At 36.6% G+C, this 27,030-nt stretch overlaps 1 protein-coding gene across 3 annotated transcripts in view; it reads left to right on the top strand.

Annotated features, from left to right (window-relative positions):
• The window catches only part of PRDM5 (PR/SET domain 5), a 97,481-nt gene that overhangs the window by 27,870 nt on the left and 42,581 nt on the right, over positions 1-27,030 (top strand). For all 3 annotated transcript variants that reach the window (XM_080373580.1, XM_080373582.1, XM_080373581.1), the window contains exons 6-14: positions 1,015-1,107; positions 1,383-1,504; positions 3,822-3,901; positions 10,247-10,331; positions 11,577-11,734; positions 15,332-15,418; positions 16,856-16,949; positions 22,380-22,540; positions 26,744-26,837. In XM_080373580.1, the coding sequence (XP_080229706.1) occupies positions 1,015-1,107; positions 1,383-1,504; positions 3,822-3,901; positions 10,247-10,331; positions 11,577-11,734; positions 15,332-15,418; positions 16,856-16,949; positions 22,380-22,540; positions 26,744-26,837 (974 nt within the window). The remainder of the gene's footprint in view (positions 1-1,014; positions 1,108-1,382; positions 1,505-3,821; positions 3,902-10,246; positions 10,332-11,576; positions 11,735-15,331; positions 15,419-16,855; positions 16,950-22,379; positions 22,541-26,743; positions 26,838-27,030) is intronic.

Here is a 27,030-nt window from a genome sequence, read left to right on the forward strand (position 1 = left end):
TCTTTTATCGGAGACTTCAATTTGAATTGCAGAAGTGTCACTATAGTTTTAAAGTGTCAAAATCATACACTGTAGATCAGATCAGAGCTGCTGTTTGATGCAGAGCCATTGGTCTCCATCAGTGGTCTATTTAGTAGTTTAGGAATTTTTAAACTGTGAGTGTAGTTACAGAACTGAAGTAAGATTCAGGAGAAAAAAAAGATGGTTCATATTAGCTTAACTAAATATTTGGGTGATGGTAAAAAAACAAATAGGAACATGAAAGATGTGAGATTTAAGACCCCATCTTTACTTTTCTTGATAATGTAAATGTACAGTTTTGTCACTGAAGTCATATATCTTACAATTACACTTTTGTACAAAACTATAACTGTTTATATCTTTTGTTGTTTATATATTTTTTACTTGCAATAAAGTAGACATATTACTTATTATACATTTAATTACAGATAGCGCATTAGATACTTAAGTAATTACAGATAGTAATTTAATCTAACTCTCCTGTACTGGAAAGAATCAGATTCATATTGCATAGAATGCCCTTAAGGCTGCTCTTGTAATAAATTGTTCTTTCTTACATCTAAATAATGTAAACGTTCCTAGAACTGGCAGCTGTGTATGAGCTCTGTGTTCTTTCATGGAAATAAATAAAATTACATAGCAGAGAAATATTTGGTGGAGGCAGTTAAATATTTTCTCTTGAACTTAGATTTGTTCCTTTTAGTCTGTAGTGGAAGTTGGGTTTGTGCTGTACAGCTAGTTAAGTAAAATTTTACATCATGCAAAGTAAGATTTATCTGTATGAGGATACAGAAGTATGATCCTGACTCTTGCTATTTATGCATTTGATTAGTCCCATTAAATTCTAGAAGAGTTCACATATGGAACAGATTACTCACTTAAAGATTTGCAGAGCTGTATATATGTTTTTAGCTACTGCAAGCCTGTGTAAGTTGTAGAATTTTCCTCTTATTTTGTGTTTTTTAATTTTTTTTATTTTTTATTTTGCTGTAGTGTACTTCAGTGCACAGAGAATGTCAGCCCAGGAGACTCTTCAAGAAGTTTTCAGTGCTCTGTTTGCAATACTTCCTTCAGCTCAGAATTGAGGTTTTGTGTCTGAGTTACTGGACTGCTGTCATATCATTGCTGGCCTCCCTTTGCATGTTAGCTTTGAAGCTTGTTAGTTTATATGAATCCTAACAGTGAAAGAAGTCAAATGCTTTCATTCCTATTTGCTGTAAGTAATGCATGAGGTGGCCTTGGAACTCTGCAGTGCTGCATGCATTAAGCTCAGAGCACTTGTGATGTGTCTGGTTTCTGTAGATACTGCTTTATGTGTTGCTTTTTTTCTGTTGTTTTTTTTTACCAATTACCCTGTATAGTTATGAACAGCACAAGGAGGCATGCAGAGGGGACGCCAGATTCATATGCAAGGCAGATAGCTGTGGGAAGAGGTTCAAGAGTAAGGATGCCCTGAAAAAACATAAAGAAAATGTTCACAGTGGTAAGAAAGAGTTTAATGTTTCTTTGTAAAAAAACCCAATCCTCTAACATGGTTCTAGCCTTGAATTTGCAAATCAGGGTAAACATTTTCTTTGGTTTCTTTTTTAATGGATTCATTTGTAGCAAAAAGAAAATTAAGAAGTAACGAATTGCAAGAATACCTATTTCTCCTCCCCTAGGGACAAATTATTATATACCTGATGAATCATTAGTCTACTGCAGAAAATGTAATAGGAATCTGGTGAAGTTTAAACTAGGCAAATACTAGATAAAGCAAAACATTTCAGTACTGAGGAAAATCAACCACTGGCACAAACTGCTACAGGAAGTGGCGAGTTCTTGATCTTTTGGTATTTTCAAGACACAATGGGATGTCTTTCTGGAAGATATGCTTCACAAACGATTAGGCTTGATGAGGGTATTGCATAAAATTCTATAGCCTCTGTTGTGCAGGAAGCCAGATCAGACAATCCACTAGTCCCGTTAGGCTGTAGCGTTTTTATATCTGTGCACTCTGAATCAATAGTTTTCAATCAGGCTTCACTCTGTTTTCATGAAAGGGCAAAATACTGCTCTCAGGTCCACAATGCAGATCTCAGTTCTGTCATTCTGGTCTCTGCATGTTCCCTCTCAATGTCAATGGCAGATCAGTCTGTGTGGGGACAGCAGAATACCAGAGTGCAAAGAAAACAGTCTTTAGTTGATGATGACAGCACTGAGATGCTTTGTAAGATTTTTCATTACATGAAAGCTCTTTCTTCTGCCAAATTCTTCCAGTGTACAGAAACCCTTCCAAAACTGTTCTTAGAAAGGATTATCTCCTTTTTTCAGTATCAGTTAAGAATTTTCTTCATCCATGAGCATTGTTATATTTAGGCTTAACTTTGGTCAGTTATGTATTAGTATACAAATTCCGCATTTCTCTTGAATGATCACTCCAGACATGACTGAGAGCACATGCCTGGAAGATATTTTTGCTCTGGCTGCACAATGAGCAGAGCTTTTATTTTACTGCTTGGGAGTCACAGAAACCACAACTGATGTCAGTGCAGGAAGGAAAATAACCTACTACTGTTGGGGGAGGCTTCTAGAATTCCTTCCTGCCTTGTGTTTACCTGGAGGCAAGGGAAAGTAGAATGGGTTATGTGTGTTGACTTATGCAAAGCTGTGAACAGATACTCACTATCACCCTTCTCTCCTCTGTAAAGGTATCATTAATGTTCTTGTAACTTGAAGTACTAATAAGTGTATTCCTGTATTTATATGTATATCAGTATATATAATTACTTGTAAGTTTTATAACAGCAAATGCGTATGTGAGATTAAGTATATCTTTGTAGTACAAACTTAAGTATCAAACCAATAAATTGACAGGATACGTTGTAGTAAGAAGAATCAACATAATATGAATACTTTAGGACAGTAAGAGGAGGAAAGATAGAGGATGCTGAGAGTCTGAAAAACTGAGCTGAAAGCTATCTTAAGGAGTTCGTTTGTGATCCATACTTGCTGTGTGGTTGACTAAGGAGTACTCCTCTTTTTTTCTGTGCCTGTTCTTTTTAGTGTTCAATGTAGTATGAGTACTTTTTACATAAGCTAGGAAATATCTTGCATGAGCAATTATAACAAAGAATTAAGTTTGTGGTAGCTTTGTCTTGTAATAAAATAGCCTTGTGGGTTACTAAAATTAATTTCAAAAGGTAAATAGATAAACCCAATTAAATGCTTGGTGACTTTTTAAAGCAACTATGAAGAGGGAACGAAAATACATCTGGCAGCTGACCTGTAACTTGTTTTATAATTTACATTTTAGATGAGATTTGAATTTATGATCTGGTGCTAATACAATTTCCCTGTCTTGTTCAGTTGAAGATCATTAATAATATTTGATATAGTAGAATGCTTAATGTTTTCTGAATGAAGAAAAAGGGGAAGTGGTGGTTTTTACTTCAGTTTGGGATCTTTTTTTGTCATTGCTGCACTAATTCCTTCTGGGAGAAATCAACTGTTTAGTTATGAAGTGAGTTGTTCTCAGTTTTGAATTGTGCTCATCGAGTTGGATTGATGATACATAATAACATCTATTTGAAGGGTTTTTTTTCTTTATTGTTCTACTTTTCTTGATTTACATTCCATCAGTAACTGGTTTGTTGGACACCCACAGAGAACTGATATGGAACACTTTGAAGATGGGATACAAATGTAAAAATCTTGTCAGTCAAATGACCAGTGAAAAGTCACAGACTCAGTGGAAATATTTAGGTTCTTTCTTAGCACTTCCTTTTTAAGATGGTGGTGGTATTTTGTTTCTGTTTCAGGAAATTCTAGGAAGAAGCTGATGTGTTCCGTGTGCAATAAAAAATGTTCCTCAGCAACAAATCTCCAAGAGCATCGAAAGGTCAGTAAGATGAAGGCTAACCCACAGCAGGCTTTGACTTCACTAAGATGAGAGACTGTGGTGCTTAGGTCACTTAAAAGCTGCTGTAATGCAAACCTTTGGGGTAATCTCTTTCATGGTTGCAAACCCAGTGTATTTTATTGTGGGTATTTATTTTTGTAATCGCAAGTGGTTAAACCAGAAATCTTCCTAAAGTTTTAATGCATCTTTTACCAAATACAAAGATGTTTGTGCTTTTATTGTTCACACATTCCAGGATTAAGTCAAAGTTGCCTGTTGTTCTTCTTAAACTCTAAACTTCTGAAATATCTTACTGCATTCTTAAACACTAAGCTAAATGATGTAACAATAGGATACATACAGGCCATAAAATAGGTTCATGAGCCTTCAGGTTTTGTACAAAATGAATTCAGTCTTTATTACTTTGTGACATACCAGTAAGGGTGTGGGTTTTTTTTGTTTTTGTTTGTAATTTAGTTGTGCTGTAGTAAAAAACTTTCTTCCCCCAAACCGTATTTTTAATGTCTTTTTGTTGATGCCCATAATCTTTTATAATCGGAACAGGAGGGGTTAACAGTTTTAAAAGCATCTATTGGAAATAAGGGTGTTCATACAGAAATACAGATGGACTATGAATATGAGATTCTGAATCCATTATACCCAAAGGAAGTCCCTGCAAGATTAATTTGATGAATCACTAAACCCCAGGAGATTCTGTTTTTGCAAAAAGCTACATTGTACTGTTTATCAGATTAATTGTAAGTCTTTAATAATGCTCTGGTTATAACCTGAATCCATTGAGGATATAGATGATATCAATTAAAATATGTTGTTGTAAGGGAAATAGTGCCCCCCCTCCCCCCTTTTTAAACTTGTTTTTCTCTTTGCTTCTATTAATATGCCCTGCATTTCTTTTGTAACAGGGTTATACTTTGTTACTTCTCAAACCAAGTGGTGGTATGCCTGGTCACATATAATTAGAAGTTTTTACACATCAGTACCCTTTATGTTGGCCCTGAAAAATGCAAAGTATCGTAGTTAGTGTGTCCATTTTATTAAAATGTTTGTTTTGTTTCAGTAGTTCTAATTCTGTTCAGACACTATGACACACACAGGCTTTCCAAGTAGCATTGATGGTATGTCACTTGAGTGCTTTTTTATCTTAAAAATCACCGTGAAGATTTTGTGCATAAAAATGTATTTCCTCTTCTTGATTCTGCGAAGGAGGTTGTATGTGGGACTCGTGCCTTCTGTTTGATTTATTTACTTTGCTCTTGTAGGAAGTGGGGTGGGAACCATTACCAACATTGCCAAAAATATTTAGACAGGCAATAAAACCAGTGAGAAAATAATAGGTGAAACAGGGAGGAAAAGAGATTATTTTTTTCCACCTGTTTCCTTTCAGTGTAAAGAAATAAAAGTAGAGAATATGAAGGCAAAGTTTAGGAATAACAGAAAATACAACAGAAAGAGAGAAATTTGACAAACATAGAGAAAGAAGGTAATGAGGGTGGCTATAGGGGGGATTGAGATCTGTTTACTCTCTGAAAACATGGTTATTCAGATCTGTAGCTTTCATGTTATCTTTGAAACCCATTTTTAGCTTTGTGGGTCTTGCATATTGCTTGTGCCTGAATGTCTAAAGATAAGTCCTTTCTTAGCCATATATAATTAAACTTTGCTGTCATCATTGCCTGTCCTTTAGTATTAACCTTCTTGTTTTCCAGACTGTTGCTTGTACCATGCTAATTTTTGGTAGCTCAGCTTTCCTTTTTTTTTTTTTTTTTTTTTCCTTTTTTCTTTTTTTTTTTTTTTTCTGTTTTGTGTTTTTAAGTTTATCTCAATAATTTCAATGAAATGTAGGGCTGGAAGACACCTCAGGAGGTTTTCTAGCCCATTCTGTTTCACAAAGGGGAGTCAGCATGTACTTCAATCATCCTAGATATGTACTGTTTCATCTCCTGAAAAGTTCCACTAAAGAGAGTTCTACCACCTCCATAGATCTCTCTTTGACTTTCAGCTTTAGTGCCATCAGCTGTTTAGAATGTGTTCATTAATCCAGTGTTCTCTTTTGCTGATGTCTATTTAAGTCTTTTTCACTGTAGATTGAGTTAATTGTCTTACCTGAGAGAATGCCAAAGAAGTCACCACTGTTGCCTTCGTAACAGTTATCATATTGCAGAGTTGTTATGAACTCCATTTGCAATTCCTAGGCTGTATGAACAATTATCTCAACCTTTCTTCATACATCTGTTTTTCTACTTTTTCTTCTAGTAAGCTTTTTCTTCCTGTGGATTCTCTCTTTTTTTATCTGTATGCTTCTTGAAGTCAGCTGCCCAAACTAGAAGAGCAGTGATGCTTAGTTGAGCACTTGGTAGTGCCAAGTATAGAGGAATGATTGTCCTGAGTTTATTAATACAGGGAATATGTCTATTAATACATCTCAGAATGACAGTGCTTTCTAACAGCATCATCAATCTTGTTATTAGTATTTTGTTTGGAATTCATTAATGTTTTCTGTAGTGGTGCTATGTAAACTGTTGGTTATCATGTAGCATTTGTTCGTTTAGTTTCTCCTTCCTATATACTGAGCGTTTTGGCACTTTATTCAGTGTTCTAATTATTTTGGATTCTGATCTTGTCTTCCTTAGTGATCACAGTCCTACCTAGAATAGTCTTATCTACACTTTTTAGTTTTTTTGATTTCCAAAACTACTTACCCTAATACAATCCTCATCCTGTATGATGCCTACAAAACTTTAGCAACAGTTACAATGTTAATCCACTGGTATTATTGCTTTTTGTGGTGATTGGAATCTTCTTTTCTTCTTTGTGGTGATTGGAATCTTCTTTTCTATTCTGTCTATATCCACCTGTTCTCTTTTCTCTTATCCTCCAATTGTCATGTGATATCCTTCTGTCTGATATTTATAACAGTCCATGATTTGGGCTGCTAAGTGATACAGTAGTATTAAAAAGAATAAATTCCCAGCAAACATGACTCAGGAAATGCTGTATAGGAGCTTACAGAAGACTGGGTAATAGAATGAAAAAGATTGCTGTAAAATCTCCTTTCTGTGAGTTTCTGATGTCTCCTGCCATAGCAAATGAAACACCACCTGAATTATATTCTGATACTAAGTTCCAAAGTTTAAGTAAAATGCAAAATGCATTCATTCAACTGTGATAATAGTGAGCAAGCAAGCAAGGGGAGTGTTGCCTTCATTGATGTAGATTCTTGCTAAAGAGTTCCTTTTGTACCTTAGGCATAAGTGTCTCATGTTTGGGATTTGAATTGATTACAGGAACTTGAACTTAAAAGAGAGCATATACGTGTGAATAGCACAGACTGCCAGGCTTCTTCACTGAGGCTTTACTGTTCTTTAAGTGGAAAGGGAAGAAAAATTCGAACAAATTTCAATGTTGTTCTTTTCCCAGGAAGATGCAGTCAGAATTGATAGTGCTACACTTTCTGTACTTGTTAGTAGACAGAGGGGGTATGTTTCTGGCTGTACAGCAGTGGAGTGAGATTCTAACTCTTGTTGTAGGCAGGTGTTTTCAGCGATAAAGTAGCTAATTCTCCTGTTAAGAAAGAAGATTAAGGACACCTTTGAGTGTCAGACAGTATAAAGTTTTTTTGACTTTGGAAAAAGTCATGAAACAAGTGCCTGTATGAAATGCAGGATTGTGCTTCACTGGTAAGACTAGTTTGTGCTGTTGCCTTTTTAGATTTCTTAGCAGGTTTCTTAAATTAATGTGTAAGATTCCATTAGGAGGTATCCTTTCTCCTGGAGAGAAAGCAACAGAACCAGGAAGGATCCTGCTCTTACCATTTGTTCTAAGAGGTTGAGAGTGTTTTATTGCTTATGAAAAATCCCTGATTCTGTTTTAACTTTGTTGTAGAGCTGGACTTCTTGCAAAATTTTGGTGAGGAGAGTCACCCTTAAACATCACCTGTGATTCCTGTCCCATCCCCCCACTTTTTCACCTACTGGTTCCAAGTGTCTCTGTGTTGTTTTTTTTCCTGCCCTTTTTTTTCAACACTGGGCAGTGTTTTGTTCTACTGTGCAATCTTTATTTTTCACAATCACTGTGAAAGCCATAGAAAGGTAGAGGAAACTAAATTTTGAACACAACTCTAGAATTGTCAGTAGCATTTAATAATTTCAATTAGATGCAATATTCTCGTATCCTTGTTCTCTCAGAGCACTGCCTTCCAACAGATAGTCTCATCCAGTTCTTGGAGTGGTAGATTGAAATTCAGATTAGGTTTTGGAGAAGCCGATCATGGATTACTTGTATCTTCAAAGTTTTAGCTCAGTTTCACCCCTAAAACTTTTGAATGACCTCTTGCTTTTCAATAGACCTCATGAAAATTTTAAGATCATCAGTCTTCTAAGTGAAGGAGTATATTTATCTAAGCATATATTAATCTTGTTCAGATGTTTGCTGTTTTATATAGCACTTAGCAAGTTGTTATCTGAAGGTGTAGCTCTTCAAATGCCTATGAAACTATTATAAGTATATTCTGACTTTAATGTAGCAGAAGTTAAAGCTGATAGCTGTTAGAGACCCCTAACGAGACTAGTTTTGTTATACGAATAAACCATTACATGAGTACTTGTCTGTGGTATTACAGCCTGTATACTTGTGGAGCATGTTGCTTGACAAGTTTTCTTAAAATGAAAATCCATTTGAGTATTGTGCTGTATTTTATTACCATTGTTTTACCATGTAATTGTGCACTTTTCTGAAGAACTAATTAAAAAGTGCCAGCTATAGAATATGTGCTTGATAGCTACAGCTATTTAATGCACATGCACACAGGTCTGTCTGATTCTTTTCTAAAGAATTGATTAGAGTATCAGCTATGGTATATATGTTTGATAGCTGTACCTTTTTAATGCACATGCTCCGAAGTCTCTGTTTTGATGCAGATATAATAAATGAGACTGTTTATTGAACAATGCTCCTAAGCTGGAATCAGACATTTGTAGTGTTAAAGCACAGTCTGGGTTCTGATTAAGTATTAAATATTATGTTTAAGAATTACTTACAAGTTATTTCAATTAATTGCTTCAGAGGGGATTCTGATAGTGCTTGGTTGCAGGATTATGTAAACTTCAGTCAACAATTAAAGTAAAATTTGGATCTGTTGGGGAAAGGGTGGAGCAGTAGATTGTGTGCGCATTTCAGAGAAATGAATCTTAAATGCAGCTGGGTAAACAGAATATTTAGAATGAATGATCTTCATTTGAGCTTACCACCTGATTCTGTTTGAGCACTTCCCAAAGTGTGCAAGGTTGCAGAGGTTGTAGGAAATAAGAACCACTTTTTAGTTTATTAAAACATTTAATTTGCTCTAAAGTTATTTTGTGAGTAGCAGCATATAAACATGGTGAGATAGAATACTTATGGCAAATCTCTTTTTGAGTTTTTTGTTTGTTTGAAGTCTTAATTGAGCTTCTTTACTGTGATATTCACAAATGTTTTGTATCAGAATATTGTGTTGAACCTTTGATATTTGTTATTTTTAGCCACTAGATCCTCCTACAGAAGTTTTGCTGTCTAAGGCTGCAGTTCAAAAAGCAATGTATATTCAGTTGCACTATAGCTAAGCTGAGGAGAGGCTGCTGATGGCAAATGTAATACAGAGCAGGTGGTGAATGGTAATCTTAGCAGGTGGAGAACTATGTATGTGTTGTGATTTTGGGGGGAGCAAACAATAAAAGACACAGGTGGGTTTTTTTTTATTTAATATCAGAAGTTTCAGCTCTCAACTGCCTCTTCTATTTTCCAGTATTTAGTCCTTGATGACGTTATGTGCTGTGTGATGTTGAAAATCTTGGTAATGCTTACTGCATTTCCAGTTCAAGAGCCACTGCTGCCCCTCCACTGTCTTACCTCTAAAAGCTTTTAAGAAAAACAGTCCTGAGTTTGATAGCAGTTGTTTTTTAAAATTCTTATAGCAGCTCTGAAGTAGTTACTGTGTTATTTTTATTTATGTCTTCTTGACTGGAAGGAAATGTTCTGAAAAGGTAATCTGCATCTGTATTTTTAATGCTTTCATAATAATGATATTTAAAACAGATCTGATACTGCAAATTTGCATAACTTGTGTTTCTAAATATAGTTTTAGTGATGATTTTTTCTTTGCAGTTATGAATATTTATTTTTTGAAAGATACTGTTTTTCACCAAGGGACTAGTGAGGGGGGAACCACAGAATATTCGTAAGTATTAGTGTAGCTGCTGACTAAGAAATAGTTACGGGCTGTTAGAGAAGTTCTGTACGTGATCTTGTTTGAGACGCATGTTTATTTATCATTAAACACTTATTTTGCAGGTCCATGAAATCTTTGAGTGTCAGGAATGTGACAAGAAATTTATTTCAGCTAACCAGCTAAAACGCCATATGATAACTCATTCAGGTAATGTGCAAAAATAACGCAAACCTCTCTATATGTGTATATGAATTTAACAAATACTGAATTTTACCCGAGTTGGTTTCTCATAGAAGGCTTGATAAATTCTGTGTTGTCCTGAGCTGTTTAAGCAAATCTCAGGTTCCAAGGAAACCTTCTAAGCTATCCTTTCTAAGCCTTTCAAAATCCAGGTGTAATGCTAATAGTCGTCTTTCTGTTGCTGCTTTGTCAAATGATTTTTTCATGCTAGCTGGATAGATGATGTCAGTTAGCTTGGATGGGGCAAAAGACTGCTTTTTGGCTTAGAGAGGAGGTGAAGAACCAGTGGTTACAATCTCACGTTTAAGAGAAATGGATGGAAGCTGGGGTATGCTGTCAGACAGAGATCTGTGATAAAAAGGGGAACATTCATTCATATGGACGAAAGCAGCTCATACTCCACACAGTTTCACAGACCACACAGAAATGTTTCATTGTGCCTGTCCTCTGCCAGAACAGGTCACTGTGAGCGGGGAGTGGCCTGTCCCTAGGTTTGCCAGTATGACACAAATTGGCTCTGCCAGGATTTCTGATCGCTGCCATCTAGTGTTTCTATATCTTTCACCAGTGATTAGAAACATCAACCAACACAACAGAAACACAAACATTGTTCTGTCAAATACATTAGCATTTAGAACAAGGTTTTTACAGCTGCGTAGGCTTACAGTTTAACATTTCTTGGTATCAGTCCTCACCAAATGCTCATTTCTTGTAACATAATCTATATCTCAGAGGCTCCTAGCTTTCTGTTGACACTTTTGAATGAGCATTAACGTAGTTAAGTTGCAGTCACCATTTGAAGCATAAAGGCTTTTTGCATAGGAACTTTTGGTTTTGGAAGCTAATATGTATATTGTTAATTAAGTTTTAAAACATTTAAACTGTCATGCCCTCTTTCACATTCGTAATCTGGAAACAGAGTTTTAGTCTTTGAAGTCATTCTCTTTTGATTTAAGCTAATTAATCAGAATTCAGTTTTAGTGATGATTATTGCAAAGAATGTGCCAATTTCTTGAGATACACCATGGCTCATCTTTTGTGAAGTGACTTAACTGTCTAATATAGAGGGCATTAGATGTCTTTCTAATTGGTTTAATCTTAATTGGGTTGACTTAATTGCAAAAATCTCTCTGAGGAGATGACTGTCTCTGCCTTTCATCTTCTCCCCCCGTATAAACAGGAGATTAAATGTCCCCCACTCATTTTCTGCAGAAAAACGCCCCTACACCTGCGAGGTTTGCAATAAGTCCTTCAAACGACTTGATCAAGTGACTGCACACAAAATAATACACAGTGAAGATAAACCTTATAAATGCAAGCTTTGTGGAAAGGGATTTGCCCACAGAAATGTTTACAAGAATCACAAGAAGGTAAAGCACTCTGCTGTTGTTGTTTACAGGTCTGCCAGCCTCAGATTTGCAGATTTTTTTTTCTTTTAAGTGGTTCATCATTAAGCTCTGGCATGCTTATAAACATGGGATTGAAGTATTGGAGAATGTATTTTTTAGTGTTACTTGTTATATCCAAAATCTCAAAATACTAAATGAATTCTAGTTAAAAAAAATAAAAAAATCAAATAAGCAGAAGGAAATCACAGTTAAAAGCATGAGTAAATCCCCATTTTGAGTTTTCTGGGGGTTTTGTTGTGTGGGGGTTTTTTTTGGTTTTTTTTTTTTTTTTAGTACTAGGTTATCGAGTCAAAATGTAACTAATGTAAAATGTCTTCAAACTTTTGTTTTTTTAAAAAAATACCATATTTGACTAAAACTGAGTGTAGTCCTGTTGCAGTCATTGCTGCACCTAGCAGTAGATGCTTTCAAACTATGTTGTATTTGCACTGGGTAGTTTTCACACATTAAAACATGAGAAGAAACATTACCTGAAAAATAGGCTTATGAAGGGATGCTCTGCTTCTGTTGTTTTAAACTCAAATCTGCTTGGCCTAATTTCTATAATGCCTATCATTATTTTTAACCTGGGGTTACATTTTTAATGGCAAGGCTATATCCATGACTGCTATTTCAGAATTACAAGACTCTAAAAAAGAAAGGGGGGACACCCCACCCCACCCCCCCTCGATATACCCATATTTACAAGTCTTTTGCAGTTTGGCTCACGTTATATGTCATCTGGGAATTTGGCACAGGATCTTTGCACCATTTCTTGCACTTTCAGCCATAAATCATCTAAGAGTAATAATAACGCCTCTTTCAGGATGGAAGTGGTGATGGCTGTCTAAAACAGAAAGAATGCAGAAGCCTGCTGAAGGACAAGATTAGCTCCCCATTATGCTGTGATTGTATCTTATTTTTTAGACTTTATTAAGAAAATGGGGCAAAAATCTCACAAATTGGATATATTCTAAGGAAAAGGTATAAAATACTATCTGGAAAGATACTTCTATATCTGAAATGAATATTTTTTACATGTTTCCTTATATTAATTTGCAGTGGATGACTGGTAGGGAGTTTGGGCTGAAAATGGACTTCAGGATTAAGTATGAATGAGTAAACACTTTGACCCAATTCTGTGTTTAAAGCAGCAGCACCACTAGCATAAGTAAGGATTAGAGACTTCACTAATGGGAAAAATATTAAAATTTAGATAGATTTAGTGAGTGCCTTATTTTGACAGAATTCCTTAAAGCATGTCGGAATGCTTATTTCCTGAACCTGTTTGCACATAGTACTGGCTGTAAATCAACGCTGTCCTATAATGAAAGAAACTTATTCCTATGTTTACATGAAGTTTACCCAAACAGCTGTGAATATTCACCCATCCACACTTAGGTCTCTAATTTCACTTGCTAAATGAAGAGATGAGCATGAGACAGGAGATTGACATAGATGTCCTGTCCTGAATGGCTTCTTTAGACATGCCTCTGTTCATTCAGTAAACAGTGTAAATAAGGAGACATAGTAGATAATGAAGGGGAGTAAGGATGTGTATGCACAAAACGAATTGTAAGGTATAAATAAGTCAAGGATGTGGTAATTTAGGATGCCAAAATAGTTTGAAGTGCCATGATTTTGGGAGGGCTGCGCTACTACTAGGAGATGATGATAGTTCTTTTGCTTGTTCGCAGGAATGCTGATCCAGTAACTGGAAATTTAAACCCTTTACCATGTATCATACTTCTGTGTATTTCTTCAAATTGGGTTTTTAATGATTCTTTAGGTGTGTATTCCTTTAAGATGTCCTCCTAGGTTTCATTTTCTTTTGGAGGAAGAAAAGTTGGACTCTGAATAATTTCACAGTGCTTTTTTGAGTTCCAGGACACAGTTACTGCGCTGGTAGCAGGGAACTTAGAAACCTGCACTAGGAATGATGGGTATAGTAGTTAAAAACAGTTAAATCAACAGCATTTAACAGAAAACATGCTTTCAGGTTGGATAGCAACATGCTTGAAAAAACTCTTGGGTTTTAGAGCAGCGCTATGTACTTTTTATTTATAGTAGGAAACAGGATACATCTACATTTTATGCCTTTGAATTCCTATTTTGTGTGTTAGATGGAAATTTGTTGTTGCTGTTGTTTGTGATTCCTTTATGGGGGTGGTTTAATACAATTTTGTGTTGGAAGTACCAGAATAAAAATGGCTCCCGCAACATGTGTTTTTAAACATTTTTCAGGTGTGGGTGAATGTTGGGTCATTCAGAAGGAATGTCTGGGTCATAACAGAAGGAGATTAGTTCCTCACATTTCACAGGATTTCACTGGGAGATACACTTAGCAACTCCACCATTTATCTGCTCTGCTCAGTAGAGCATTGTGATGTGAACCCTAATTTAGCACACGTTAGATCCTTATAGCTACAAATCTGAGAGGCAGGAGCTAACTCATAGTCTTCCTGTAGTACCTCTGATGTGCTGTTTCTGCATACAGGTAGTATGCTGCTCTGTGTAGGTGCACGTGAAAGCTTGGTCTCTTCTTGAGGATGTCAGCACTGGGAAGTGTTACGCGAGTGGAACTAGCTCAGATGTCTTTTGAAAAAGCTCAGACTATATGACTGAGTGATCCTATGAAGAATATGGTTCCATTTTTGTGACAAGGGAAGAGAATAGTATCTTAATTTCAAAGAGGCAAATGCAGTATTGGATTGTGCTACAGAAAAAAAGTACCCATCTTTCATCCAGGTTACATTGGATGAAGGTGCGTGTTCTGTGCCATATAACGCAGACTACTTCCATACAGGAGAAGGTGAAGTTTTTGCCCCATCTGCTCCTTTGTTGCTATGTATAGAGGATGAATTCAGATAATAAAATATGAGGATATGACAGTAAGTAGAAATAGGTCAGCAGACACAGGATTTTAAAGGGTTTATGGTTAATCCAGGGTTATTTGGTCCTGTGGAGCATAATGAATTGAAACAACTGTGTTCCCTCAGTTTCTCTATTGGGAATAAGTAGCCTTGGGCTGTGTTTAAGACTCCACAAATGCTATGGTAGGAAAGGCTGCCATGAAATATTCCGTAAGAGCCCATCCTCAGTTGCTTTAATTGTATGGCTGTCCCCTGTTGTGACTGAATGGAAGCCACCTCTGATCTGGAACCTATTTGTACAAAAAAGGACAGTATTAGAACCAACATGCTTCTTTGGGGGATACCTTTCCTCATTAAGAATTGCGTGGCTTTTTGTAATAGACCTAGCTTGTTTCTGGGTCATTCACAAAAGAGGCAAATGATCTGTATACCCTTGCATGTGGGTATGCCTAGTTAAGTGTTTTTATTTGTAGTGAAGTTAAAATGTGCAGATGAATACTTGTATTTTGACTGAAAGACTAGGAGAACTGTCAGGGAGATGCTAAGTAGGAATTTTGTACAAATCTCTGTGCTCTTCAGAACTATCACTCAAGTGGTGAGTGTTCTAAAAAAGGGCATTTTTTTAAATAAGATGAATTTTGCGCTCGTGAAAGGTGCCAGATTGACAGCCCTAGAGACTGAACCCTTCTATTTATCCACAGAACAGGTACAGCACAGACAGCAGCACTGCGAGCTTCCCCACAGTGTCTCGTCAATATGTCTCAACCCTGTTCTGGAGGAACCACCTGTTGAGGTGAGAAGGTAGTTCAGTCTCTTCATGTCCTGTCAATCCTTGGCCTGACTGCTGAGACTGCCAAGCAGGGTGTCAACTAATGTAAACTGTGGTGTAAACCTGTGGAAGCTGAACTGCAACTTTCAGCAGATTTATGTAATGTGTGATATATTCCACACATTTGATGATGCTCCAGTTGCCTTTTTGCTAAGTGACATAGGCTGAGGTCAAGGAATTGACTTTGAATCCAAAGCCTTTGTATTCTGTTGCAAGTACTCTAATGTTTTGGTACTGTTGTGTACGTAAGAGGATGTTTGTGTTAAAGACAATCTGGGTTCAAGGCCCTCAGTCTACATCAAATTAAATATGCTGACTCCACACAGTCCTTTTTTCTCCATAGTTTAAGAGTAGCTATAAATATCATAAGGTATTATGATTAGCAGACATAGATTATATTAATACGTACTATGCTAATATTTACCCTCAGTCTACAAAATTAATTCATCTACCTAATTTCATTCATATTATGAAACACTTATTGTCCATCCCCTTTTCCTCTTGGCCTTTCAGCTTCTGCATAAGGTCCTTGTGAGCTAATACAATGTTTAGACACTGACGCTTTAAAAGCTTGCTTTCCTTTGCAAAAATAGTAGGAAATTGGGTAGATAATAAATTGTATGGATTAAGGTACTATCTGCAGTGGGACAGCCCTTAATAACACTAGGAAACGGGAAAGTGCTTTGAAATTTAAAAAAGTAGGATGAATCTGGATGTTTCCCAAGCTCCAGAAAAGAAATCTTCTTCAGGAACTCTGCAGTTTGAGACTCATCCAAGCTTAACCTTTTATTTTATTTATGGCTTTGAGTCTGTTTCTCAGCTGTGACAAATTTTTCTATAGCAAACAAGTACTTCTGTATTGACACTTCTATGTTTTTTGGGGGATTTTTTTTCTCTTAATACAAGAAGCTGAAACAAGGATATGTAAGACCAGTCTCATATTTTGAGAAATTTTCTTTGCCAAATTTTAGATGGTATCTTGAGATAATCAGATCAGTTATCAAACATAACTGAGAAGAAAGATTTTGTGTACATGTGTTTAATTTTAAAGGATTTATTCATATTATTAAGTACTTAAGGCCCCAGTGTTAGTACTGATGAAGCAATGCAACTGAGCTTGTATTTTTTTTCCCTTGGTTATTCTATATATTATTTCTCTTTATATGCACACCTCCTGTAACACTTCTGAGAACTGGGAAGGTAAATTTGTGCAGTAGCTGCTATGCTGACTTTCAGGATTCTGGATAATGGCAGAATGGTTGTTTTAATTCTTCATCCCCTGGTGTTTCAAATTGCTATGATACCCCTCCTGAATCCAGTCTAGAAAATTAGCTATAATTACTGTAATGACAGTTAATTGATTTCGCTGAGCCTTTCCTCTGACATGTTTTTCATCTGCAGACGCATTCTGAAGAGAGACCATTCCAGTGTGAGGAATGCAAAGCTTTGTTCCGAACCCCATTCTCTCTACAAAGACATCTGTTAATCCATAACAGTAAGTGCTAAGTCAGAGAGGAAGAAGAACTTCCTCATTTCTCACATTTGACTGAGAAAAACAAACATATGGCACCTTGCTCCAATATGCAACTTGCTATATTAAATTAGTATTATTATTCAACTCTAACCCCAGGGAGTCAGAAAATTCAGAGTCAAATCCAAACCTCATCTTTAAAGGCACTTAAATGCAAATCCAGATATGCTGTAGAAAATCTAGCAATGACTTGAGGTCTGATGACAAGAGATTTATTTCTGCTTTAAGTGTGATAGTGTTACCTCCATTTTAAGAAAGGAGAAATGGAAGCTAAGATAACTTGGTGGCTTACTCAGCTTCTGTAGGTAATCCAGTTTAGAGCTTGAAACTGAGTCTCTCTCCTGTGCCAGCCCAGGCTGATGTTTTCTGCCCCTGGCATAGAATTAGGAGCCCAGAGAAATGCTGTGGCTGTTTTCCCTCATGAGCCACTTGTTCTTGGCATTTTGTACTGGTTTTTAACTGACTGTGTAAAGATTTTGGTGGAATTTTCTCCATCTTTACAGAGCCTTAGACTACCATTCAACCCTGTGAATGTCAGCAATTTAGATTTTTAGAAAATATTTGTGATCTAAAATCCTTGTAGCTTAGAAGACAGTGCTTTGATTTGGGGAATATTTACATTGATATGATTAAGAAAACCACAAACCTTTCTTTTTTTAATCCTGTTTAGCAATGTTTCTGTTAGCTTAGACCAGCGAGTTTTGTTTGTTCTTTTACAGTTATTTTTCAAAGTTGCTGGAATTTCATAAAGCGTTGAAATTTTGTACAATCTTTTTCCAATGTGCAATGTTAAAAATGATGGGGGAAAGAGTTAAAAGCCTGTTCAGTAATGTGTATTGTAATGAACCAAAGATTTGCAGAATATCCAAAAGCAGAAATTCACAGTATGCAGAGTTGTAGGCCTTGGAAGAGGTCTCTAAAAACATATACTTTGGCCATTTCTTTGAAGAGGTTGCGAGCTCAGGAAATTTGAGATCTTTAAGTTAGGGTTGTGATTTGTGGCAGGTTTAGCTGTTCCTGAACCACCACTATTTAAGCAAATATTAAATATATCAGACTGTGAAATGTAGTGGTACAATGTCTAGTCAGTCTTCCTTGGTGCAAAAGGAGACATGTCTTGCTGAAGGACAGGGTAGGTGTTTGAAGGTGATAACTTCTTCCATATTGGCTAGAACTGTCTCCAGAATGAGTCAAAGTCTTAAACTGATAATATTTGGTGTTTTTATTAATCATGGGGAAGATTTTTAAACCTTTATTTTTTTTCTTACTTTGCCAACTCAACAGCTGACCAGCTTCACAAGGCGGCCTTAATACAGCAGAATATAAGCACAGCTTTTATAGCCATACTGTGTCTCTTTTGCCTGTAGAGTCCTATAAAAGAAGCGTTGACAGACCAATAGCAAAGTGAAAGTCATTACTAGGATGAACTGAAGAATAAACAGTTTTCCGTTCAAGGCTGTGATTGAAACAAGGGGCTTCTGCTGTTGTCTGAGAAGAGCTTGTGTTCCCAGTGAAGATATGTAGAACTCTTCCCCTTGTGACCTAACTCAGAGTGATAAGATGTGCTGCCATGATAATGAGTTTCTCATATTTGAAATAACTCAGAATAATAGGCGTTGTCCTGCTACAGCTGGGTGAGTCCCTCTCATAACACTGAAATATACCTGGTCTATAAAGAAAGGAGAGAAACAAACCAGTATCTCTAGGTGTGTTTAGCTGGCTTTACTGTTCTGTGTTGTGGGAAAGGAAAAATTTTTTGAGAAGCTTGAAACTTCTGGGGAAATTTGAAGTTCAGCCTACATCATATGTTTTTTTTAAATTCAGTGTCTCCTTTTTGTTTTAGAAGTAGGCGCTGTAGAATGATGTAGAATGACTTAAATTTTATTTTACAAAGTTAATTTAATGGAAAAAATTGTATTTCCTAAACTCACTTCTGAGGTGTTCCTGTCTTAAAATTGGAAAAGGCGTCATGGATGCAACTGCTGAAATTCGAGATCAAATATGTCTAAATAACAAATAATTTAAAAAAATTCCAAAATTCCACACACCACACACCACACACACCCCCCAGATTCTAGGTGTGTGAACATAACTTGTCTTCTGTGACAGACAAGCTTTTTGTCTTAGGCATGCTCCTGATAATGCTTTTAATGGCGGTGCTGTCATTATGTCATTGGCAATGCCAGAGCTGACTCTTTATTCTCAGCTGTAGAGTTTGGAAGGATATGTGATACATAAGTGTATAGTAGCTCATACTTGGCTAGTACTACCTCATGAGGCTGTAAGAGACCTGGCTAACAAGAATGAGTAACCCTAAGCATCTTCATTTGGGTGATTCAGTTGTCTAGGATTGTGGAGACATGCATGAACAGTATTGCATTTGTTGACAAGGGCATCGTCCTTTTCACATATTTGCTTTCCAGAATAAAAATCTACATGCAGAATGTTTATTAGTAAGAGAAACACTAATTAGCTCCTTTTATAAAGGTCAGCAGAAGTGGGCACTGAAGATTGCTCATTTCATGTAAAGCACAGGTAGCTCTGATTTTCATTGTCTTGTTTTGTCATAAGGAGAGTGCATCAGTGGAGTGGATAAAGCCAGTCCCAGTAAAGACACTCATTATGTTGTGTATTACTGGGGGAAAGCACTGTAGGATATATTATGTCAGTGCTTGGTTTTTCATCTTTGGAGGCATTTACAGATATTGATATCATAGTTTTATGTCAAGTACTCTGAAAAAGTTTCCCTCCTTCGGTGGTTTCAAGAGCTGAACTCAGTGATTTACTTTCTTGTTTACTTCCATTCTCTAGAGTGCCTAGGCACTGAAGAGAATCTGTGTGTCTCTTTTGCTATTTTATTTTGTTACAAACCTCTTGATCTAGCACAGTGCAAACCTGTTGACTGAAAATACATAATGGAAATTCTTTATTTTTTACACATTTATAACATAAATTTATTTGGTAACCTTAATACTACTCTTACCTGCCAAAGGCAATGGAAAGAGTTTATGTTTTGGCAGTGATAGTTCTTAAGCAACAGACATAGTCTTACATTTATCATATAAAATCTGTTTGTTCCTTATCCCAGGAATGAGGTATCATGAAAGAGGTTGCATAGTTCTGTTTTTTCTTGCAGTTTTCTACAAGAGCATTTTCAGAGCTGATCAAGGAGTTTCAGTACTTGCACCTTGTTGGAAGCGATTTAGGCTTTTGCTTTATGCTGTTCAGGAACCTTCCAAAACTTCCAAACTTGTGTATTAGTGTTTTAGGGTTTTTTTATGAAGTTTTCGTGTATCTTTGTCTATGGCTTAAAAAAAAAAAAAAAAAAGACATAACTATTCAGTGACCCAGCAGTGAGTGGAGACAGTGTTCTGATGGCTCTACTATAATGAGATATAGGGTTTCTGCTAAATAAGGAAGCTGAGGAGAAACACTGATTATTTGACTTCATCCAGGATAACTTTTGAAAATATACCTAATTCTAGGCTTCCCATTACTTTGCACATTGAAAAAGTTTGCTAAACTGAAGCCAGGACTTGGTTAAATACATACTTGGCATTGCAGCTATATATCGTTGAAGGGTATTGTAATGTGTACACACAGAAGAGATATGGTTTAACAGTATGTTAGTTTGAAATTCCCTGACTTTGGAGGGTTTTTGTTTGAAAACTGGTTGATCTTTTACTACCTTATTTTTTTGGTGTTGTTTGAAAGTTGTTTATGATCTGAAATCATAAGAGAAGCCTAGTTCCTATAAGAAGTAACATTTAAAAGAAATTACTTGACTATTTTTCCTTTGTTGAAGCAGTAGAAAATTGCATGCTACTTAAGTAAAAAAAGTAATGACTTCACTTTGTTAGCAGGTTAGTCTCATGTTCCCAAGACAAGGACTGAAGTGATTTACTGAACATTAGAAGCAGTAACAGCGTTAAACCTCCACCTAACAGCATATTAAATTGCATCCCTGCTGACCTTGAAAATTTTTCCGAATAGCTACACTGAAAGTATTTTAAGATAACACAACTTAGACTGTAATACCTTTCATCATATTCTTCTTGTGTCATCCAAGACAAAACCACTTTTGTTTCCAAACCAACAGAGAATGAGAGGTTGTGGGGAGGGGGGCAGTTATGGTTGATTTATGGGGAGGGAGACAGGTTATCTAGGCTTTGGAATGTGGATACTTGAGGCACCACTGTATTGATAAGCTTCACTTGTGTGTATTACATGTGTAATATATAATAAAAAAGTTTTTTGGTGTTTCAACATGTAGCATCAAATGGGCTTTAATATGCAGTATACTGAAAACAATTTCCATTCCTATTGGCCTTTGCACTTGGACCAAGGCTGGGATGATTTTATCCTTTAATGAGCTATAGGAAAGAAATGAGTGTACCTCTACATGTGCATCATTGCTACTGGAAAAAGTAGCTTGTGCTTATACAAGTCTGTCTTAGTCATATGGATCAGGAGGCTGCAGATCAGACCTCTGTCTTGAAAAATAAAAAATGGAGGATGGACCTTAAATTATGGCCATCTTTCTTTGTGATGTAACTGCCTGGGAGGTTTTTTGGGATATGGGCACCTGATTTCCAGTTTCAACTGTGGATTTCTGAATGAGTGCTGTTGCAGATGTTTAACTTGTAATTCTAATCAAGAAGTCAACAATTAGAAGAGAATATTCTCTTCTGCTTTCCACAGTAGTCATAAAAAGAAGGCTCATTGTAATGATTTCTCTGAAGAATCACATCTCTTTTTTTTCTTTTTCTTCTCCCCAAAATATGTATGCAGATTTTCAGAATACAATGTCTCTTCCCCTCTCTTAGGTAATTCATTGATTTTTAAAACTCTTAGCAATATTAACATGGCCTCTGCCATAACCTTCAATGATATCACTGCAGTTTGAATAGTAATACTGCAAAAACAGAAGTTATTTCATCTTTGTTACATGAGTTTTCCTCTACTGATGTGGGTGAGATAGGTTACTCAAAGGAAGTATTTCTTGTTTTGAAAATTATTTCAAATTCAGGAAGATGTCTCTTACTGTTTCAGTTTCCAAAGAGGAAGCCTAGTTCATCTTTTTGCTTGTTACTATAAAGAGAGTTTATTACTGGAGGTGCTGATAAAACCCTTGCTCTGTTTCACTGGAAGCCATTTCCAGCGGTTGCCATTTCACCTTAGGCTATAGAGTTTAATCTCATATTTCTGGCTACTTTGTTGTCATTGCTACTTTCTTAATTTCCCAATGACAATTTTACCTGACACGGTGTTCCTTTTCTTTCTGTTCTCAACACCCAGCTTTTTGTTTCTTTGCTGTTTTTATTAATTTTTCTGAAACAATAAGCATATCCACAAAAACCTGGTTTCTTTAAACCTTGTTGTTCTCTTTATAAGGTGAGAGGACCTTCAAGTGTGATCACTGTGATGCTACTTTCAAAAGAAAGGACACGTTAAATGTTCATATTCAGGTTGTACATGATGGACATAAGAAATATAAGTGTGATCTCTGCGACAAAGCTTTTGTGACACCCTCAGTCCTGAAAAGTCATAAAAAAGTGAGTAGAATCAGTTCTGTCATATTAATTCCTTGTGTCCTTAGGGTTGTGACTAAACATAAAATCCCCGGATGCTTCTGCATTTCTGGCTTTTCACTGGAAAGCTATGATGGTGCTTAACATCCTAAAATGGTTATTGCAATAGTGGGATTCTTGATAGCATGTAGAATCTGCAGCAGGTGCATACGAATGAATCCAGTGGAGGTACCCCATCATGAGGTGTGTGACAGGATGAGACTTGCTGCATTGCTCTTACCATACTCCTTTCCACTGATGTCTGCAATGGAATTGGGGTAAACTTTAGACAAAAGCTTGCTCGCTGGTTTGGTCTGAGGTAAGATTTATGTTACAGGGAAGAAATGCGAAGAAAGTAATTGAATCAAGAACGAATCAGCTTGGGTGTTGCCACCAAATGCAGATTGTGAGTTTGCTGGAAAATCATGCATATATTATTTGTCATATTATATGCACTTCATATATGCATGTAAAATTGTAATAACAAAACTGAGTATAACTGAGTTACTTGGTACAATATTTTCAGCACATGATTATGGTGACTACTGTGCACGACAACAAAAATCTATGTTTAAAATTGAGGAAAAAAATGTAAAGGAGTCTTTCAATGTCTCGCCAACCCTACCGTGTCTTACAGGTGTGGGAACTAGCACATGTCTTTGGAGCCTAAACCAAGTTGTTGGCAGATAGCAGACTATTGAATTCTCTAATGTAATGGATGGCACTGCATCATTACTGTGCATTTGTTGTTTAACATATTTACAGGTTGCAAAAAAGTCACTTCATTTTCTTCTGTGTGTCTTTTAAAGGTCTTGGTAGTTCATCAAATACATGTTAATGCATATGACATCTGCCTGCAGTCTGTTTTAAATGCTGCTTGTCTCATGTATTAAATACACATTAAGTTATTTAGTAATTGTAGTTTCTGGAAAACGATTTCCTGTGAATGAGTGACATAACTGTGTAACCATGATGGATTTCTCCCAGATACACTTAGTGGAAGATTTTTCGGCTGTATTTCAGAAGAACTGGAATGACATGGGGTCGCCTTGTTTTTAAACTCCAGTACATGTAGTATAAGATAATTGAGATTCAAATAACCTGGTTCATCAGTTGTTCAGCATGTGAAGTCAGTGGAGTTTTGCTGTAATAGAGAGAACTTTATGTTATAGGACATTTTTCCTCTCTTTTTACATTAGTTTTAGAATAAGGAGTGTTAAAGCACATTTGTCTTTCAAGCCTGAATATATTGGTGTAAGGAACTAACCTTCAACTTGGTCATCATTGACCTGGATGAAGGGACTGAGTGTACTCTCCACAAGTTTGCTGATGATACAGAACTGGGAGGAGTGGCTGATTCACTAGAGGCTGCGCTGCCATTCAGTGAGACCTGGACAGGCTGGAGAGTTGGGTGGAGAGGAACTTCATTAAGTTCAACAAAGGCACGTGTAGGGTCCTGCACCTGGGGAACAACCCCACGCACCAGTACAGGCTGGGGGTTCACCTGCTGGAAGGCACTTCTGCGGAGAAGGACCTGGGAGTTCTAGTTGCCCATGGGCCAGCAGCGTGCCCTGGTGGCCAAGAAGGCCAATGGATGCTGGGGGGCGTGAGGAGGAGCATGGCCGGCAGGTGGAGGGATGTGGTCCTCCCTCCAGGCCGCACCTGGAGCGCTGTGCCCAGTGCTGGGCTCCCCAGTTCCAGAGAGACAGGGAACTACTGGAGAGGGGCCAGTGGAGGGCTACAAAAGGGGTGAGGGGACTGGAGCAGCTCCCTGATGAGGAAAGGCTGAGAGAGCTGGGCCTGTTTAGCCCGGAGAAGAGAAGACAGAGAGGATCTTATCAACGACTACAAATATATTAAGGGCTAGTGTCAAGTGGACAGGGCCAGGCTCTTTTCAGCAGTGCCCAGTGACAGGGCAAGGGGCAATGGGCACAAACTGCAACATGACAAGTTCCAACCAAATACAAGGAAGAACTTCTTTACCTTGAGGGTGACAGAGCACTGGAGCAGGCTGCCCAGAGAGGCTGTGGAGTCTCCTTCTCTGGAGACATTCAAAACCCATCTGGACATGACTCTGTGCAACCTGCTCTAGGAGACCCTGCTTTAGCAGGGGTTGGACTAGATGATCTCCAGAGGTCCCTTCCAACCCTGGCCATCCTGTGATTCTGTGATGAAAAAATAAAGGGTATACAAAATAAACTTGTGATTTGTTTCTGATTGTCTTCTTGGGGAGCAAGACTTTAGGAAGGCATAGCATCTTTCATTAGACAAGCTGATTTGTTTGGAAAAAACAGACTGCTTTTCGGACACACAGTCCTTTTCATCCTTATCTACATGTTTTAATCACTTGAGTAAGAGACCTAGCCTGTAATACTGGTGCATTGATTTCAGGTTAACTTTTTGTGAAGGATCTTGCTAAGATGGATCGTGAGATCCAAAAATCAAAAATATTATCTGGAATCATCGATGAGCTCTGCATAAGTATTTAAACTTTTCCTCAGATACCTTTCTAAAAAAAAAATTCAGTATGACTCATTATTTCACATTAAATATGGCCATATATGTATTTGTATTTTAATGGAAAACAGCTAGTGCTTATTATTTATCCTTGTTCTTTCTTTAACATTCCTTCTTAATTGTACTTGCTATTGCTTTGTGCTGCTGTCAGACTAGGACTAGCTGTATGTTTGTGAGCCTTGTAGTTATAATGTAAGGTTTTTTTGTTGTTGTTTGGAATGAATTAATAGCTGTCTGTCTTGTATTCCCTGATGTTGCTGTTAGAGATATGAGTGATTTCAAAAGAACTGTATCCTAATCAAGATGGATTTAACATTCATATCCCTAATGCCAGAGGATGAAAACTATGCAAGTCTGTCCAGTATTGATATCTCATTTACTCTTCCTTCAGTTGCAGCATAATATGTACTGTGTGAGATAAGGTTTTTATGATATAATGAAGAATGTCTTTCATAAAATAAGAATTAATTTTCCTATTTGAGGAGAGTCATGTGCAAAGCTTGAAACCCAAATAGTCAGCTGTACATATAATTTAATTATCTTTTTAGTTATTTTTCCTTTTTTCCTATTTAGTTTCCTTTTTAGTTATCTTTCCTATCCCACTTAAATGAGTTAACACTTATAAATGAAGTAATCCAAAATTCTCCACTAAAAGAGCAGTCACAGTAATAAGGAAAAATTATTCGATAGGCTGATAAATCTTCAGTTCAGAATCGGATGTTAAAAGTACGGTGTGAAAAATGATGAGAACCCATGTGTATAACTTACTTCAAGGCGGTCTGGCTGTTAACCACACAAGTTGGATGGGAGAGTTTGTGATTATTTGTTTTTTCCATTTTGAAATAATTCTTCTTATATCAGGAAGACACTGTAGCCTTAAAAGCTTGATCTCAAAAGAGAAGCTTAGTGTGTGATTTAGTGTTAGTGACAATGAAATTATACTTCTTGTGATCAGTTCTCTAAATGCAATCTGATTCCAGCACTTACTACAAACTAGATAGTGTCCCGTGTTCAATTTGTGTTGACTGAAATCACTGAAAACATGCACTTTGAAGGATTGTTGTCTGTTACACTTCAGATGAACTGATGGCTGTGTTTCATTCACGTCAGATAGTCAGAAATCATATGCACAAATCTCCACAGAGACCTTTTAAGCTTCCAATTCTAGTTTGCAACAGAAGTTATACTGGGCTAGGTAAACTGTTTTCACTAGATTTCATAATGTAATAAAATTGTGTGAAATTATAAACTTTTTAAAATAGACCCATTTATGAAGATTGATTTTATTAGGTAACCAAATTATTGCTTGCTGATTTAGAAACCACTGTCATAGATATCAAACTGAACAGTAGGTGTCTTATTCTTGTGATCGTGAAAATACACAAAGGCGAATTTGGCATTTTTTTAGTAGTAATTATTTAGGAAATAGTAAACTTAGGAACTGAAAAGCCAGTTTATTTTGCCATCAATAGTGGGATTTGTTTAGAAATTTTAGAAGAAAATTGAAAGAGCACCTATAGCTGATTCCTAGAATCTGTGCCTGATGTTATGATATAAAATATATAATGGAGATAATAATGGTCAATGTCAATACAGTTAAAATATTCCATATTTCATTTCTTTTAAAGCTATGCTTAAGCTTTCATTCTTGTCTTTCACCACCCCATGTAGACTCACACAGGAGAAAAAGAGAAGATTTGCCCATATTGCGGACAGAAGTTTGCAAGCAATGGAACACTGAGAGTTCATATTCGAAGCCATACAGGTACAGTGTTTTTTATTGTAGTGAACAGAAAAGACTTTCTAAATATATAACAAGATGTCTCTAAGCATGTCCACAATTTGTCTGTCTACAAGCAGAAATGCAAATTTACAAGTAGGCCTAACACAGCATATTTTTCAGACTTTTTACCTGCTTAATGTGTAAAACTGGATTATATTCTCAAATAATGTATGAA

Source organism: Falco punctatus (assembly GCF_963210335.1).
Source record: "Falco punctatus genome assembly, chromosome: 1".
NCBI lineage: Eukaryota > Metazoa > Chordata > Aves > Falconiformes > Falconidae > Falco > Falco punctatus.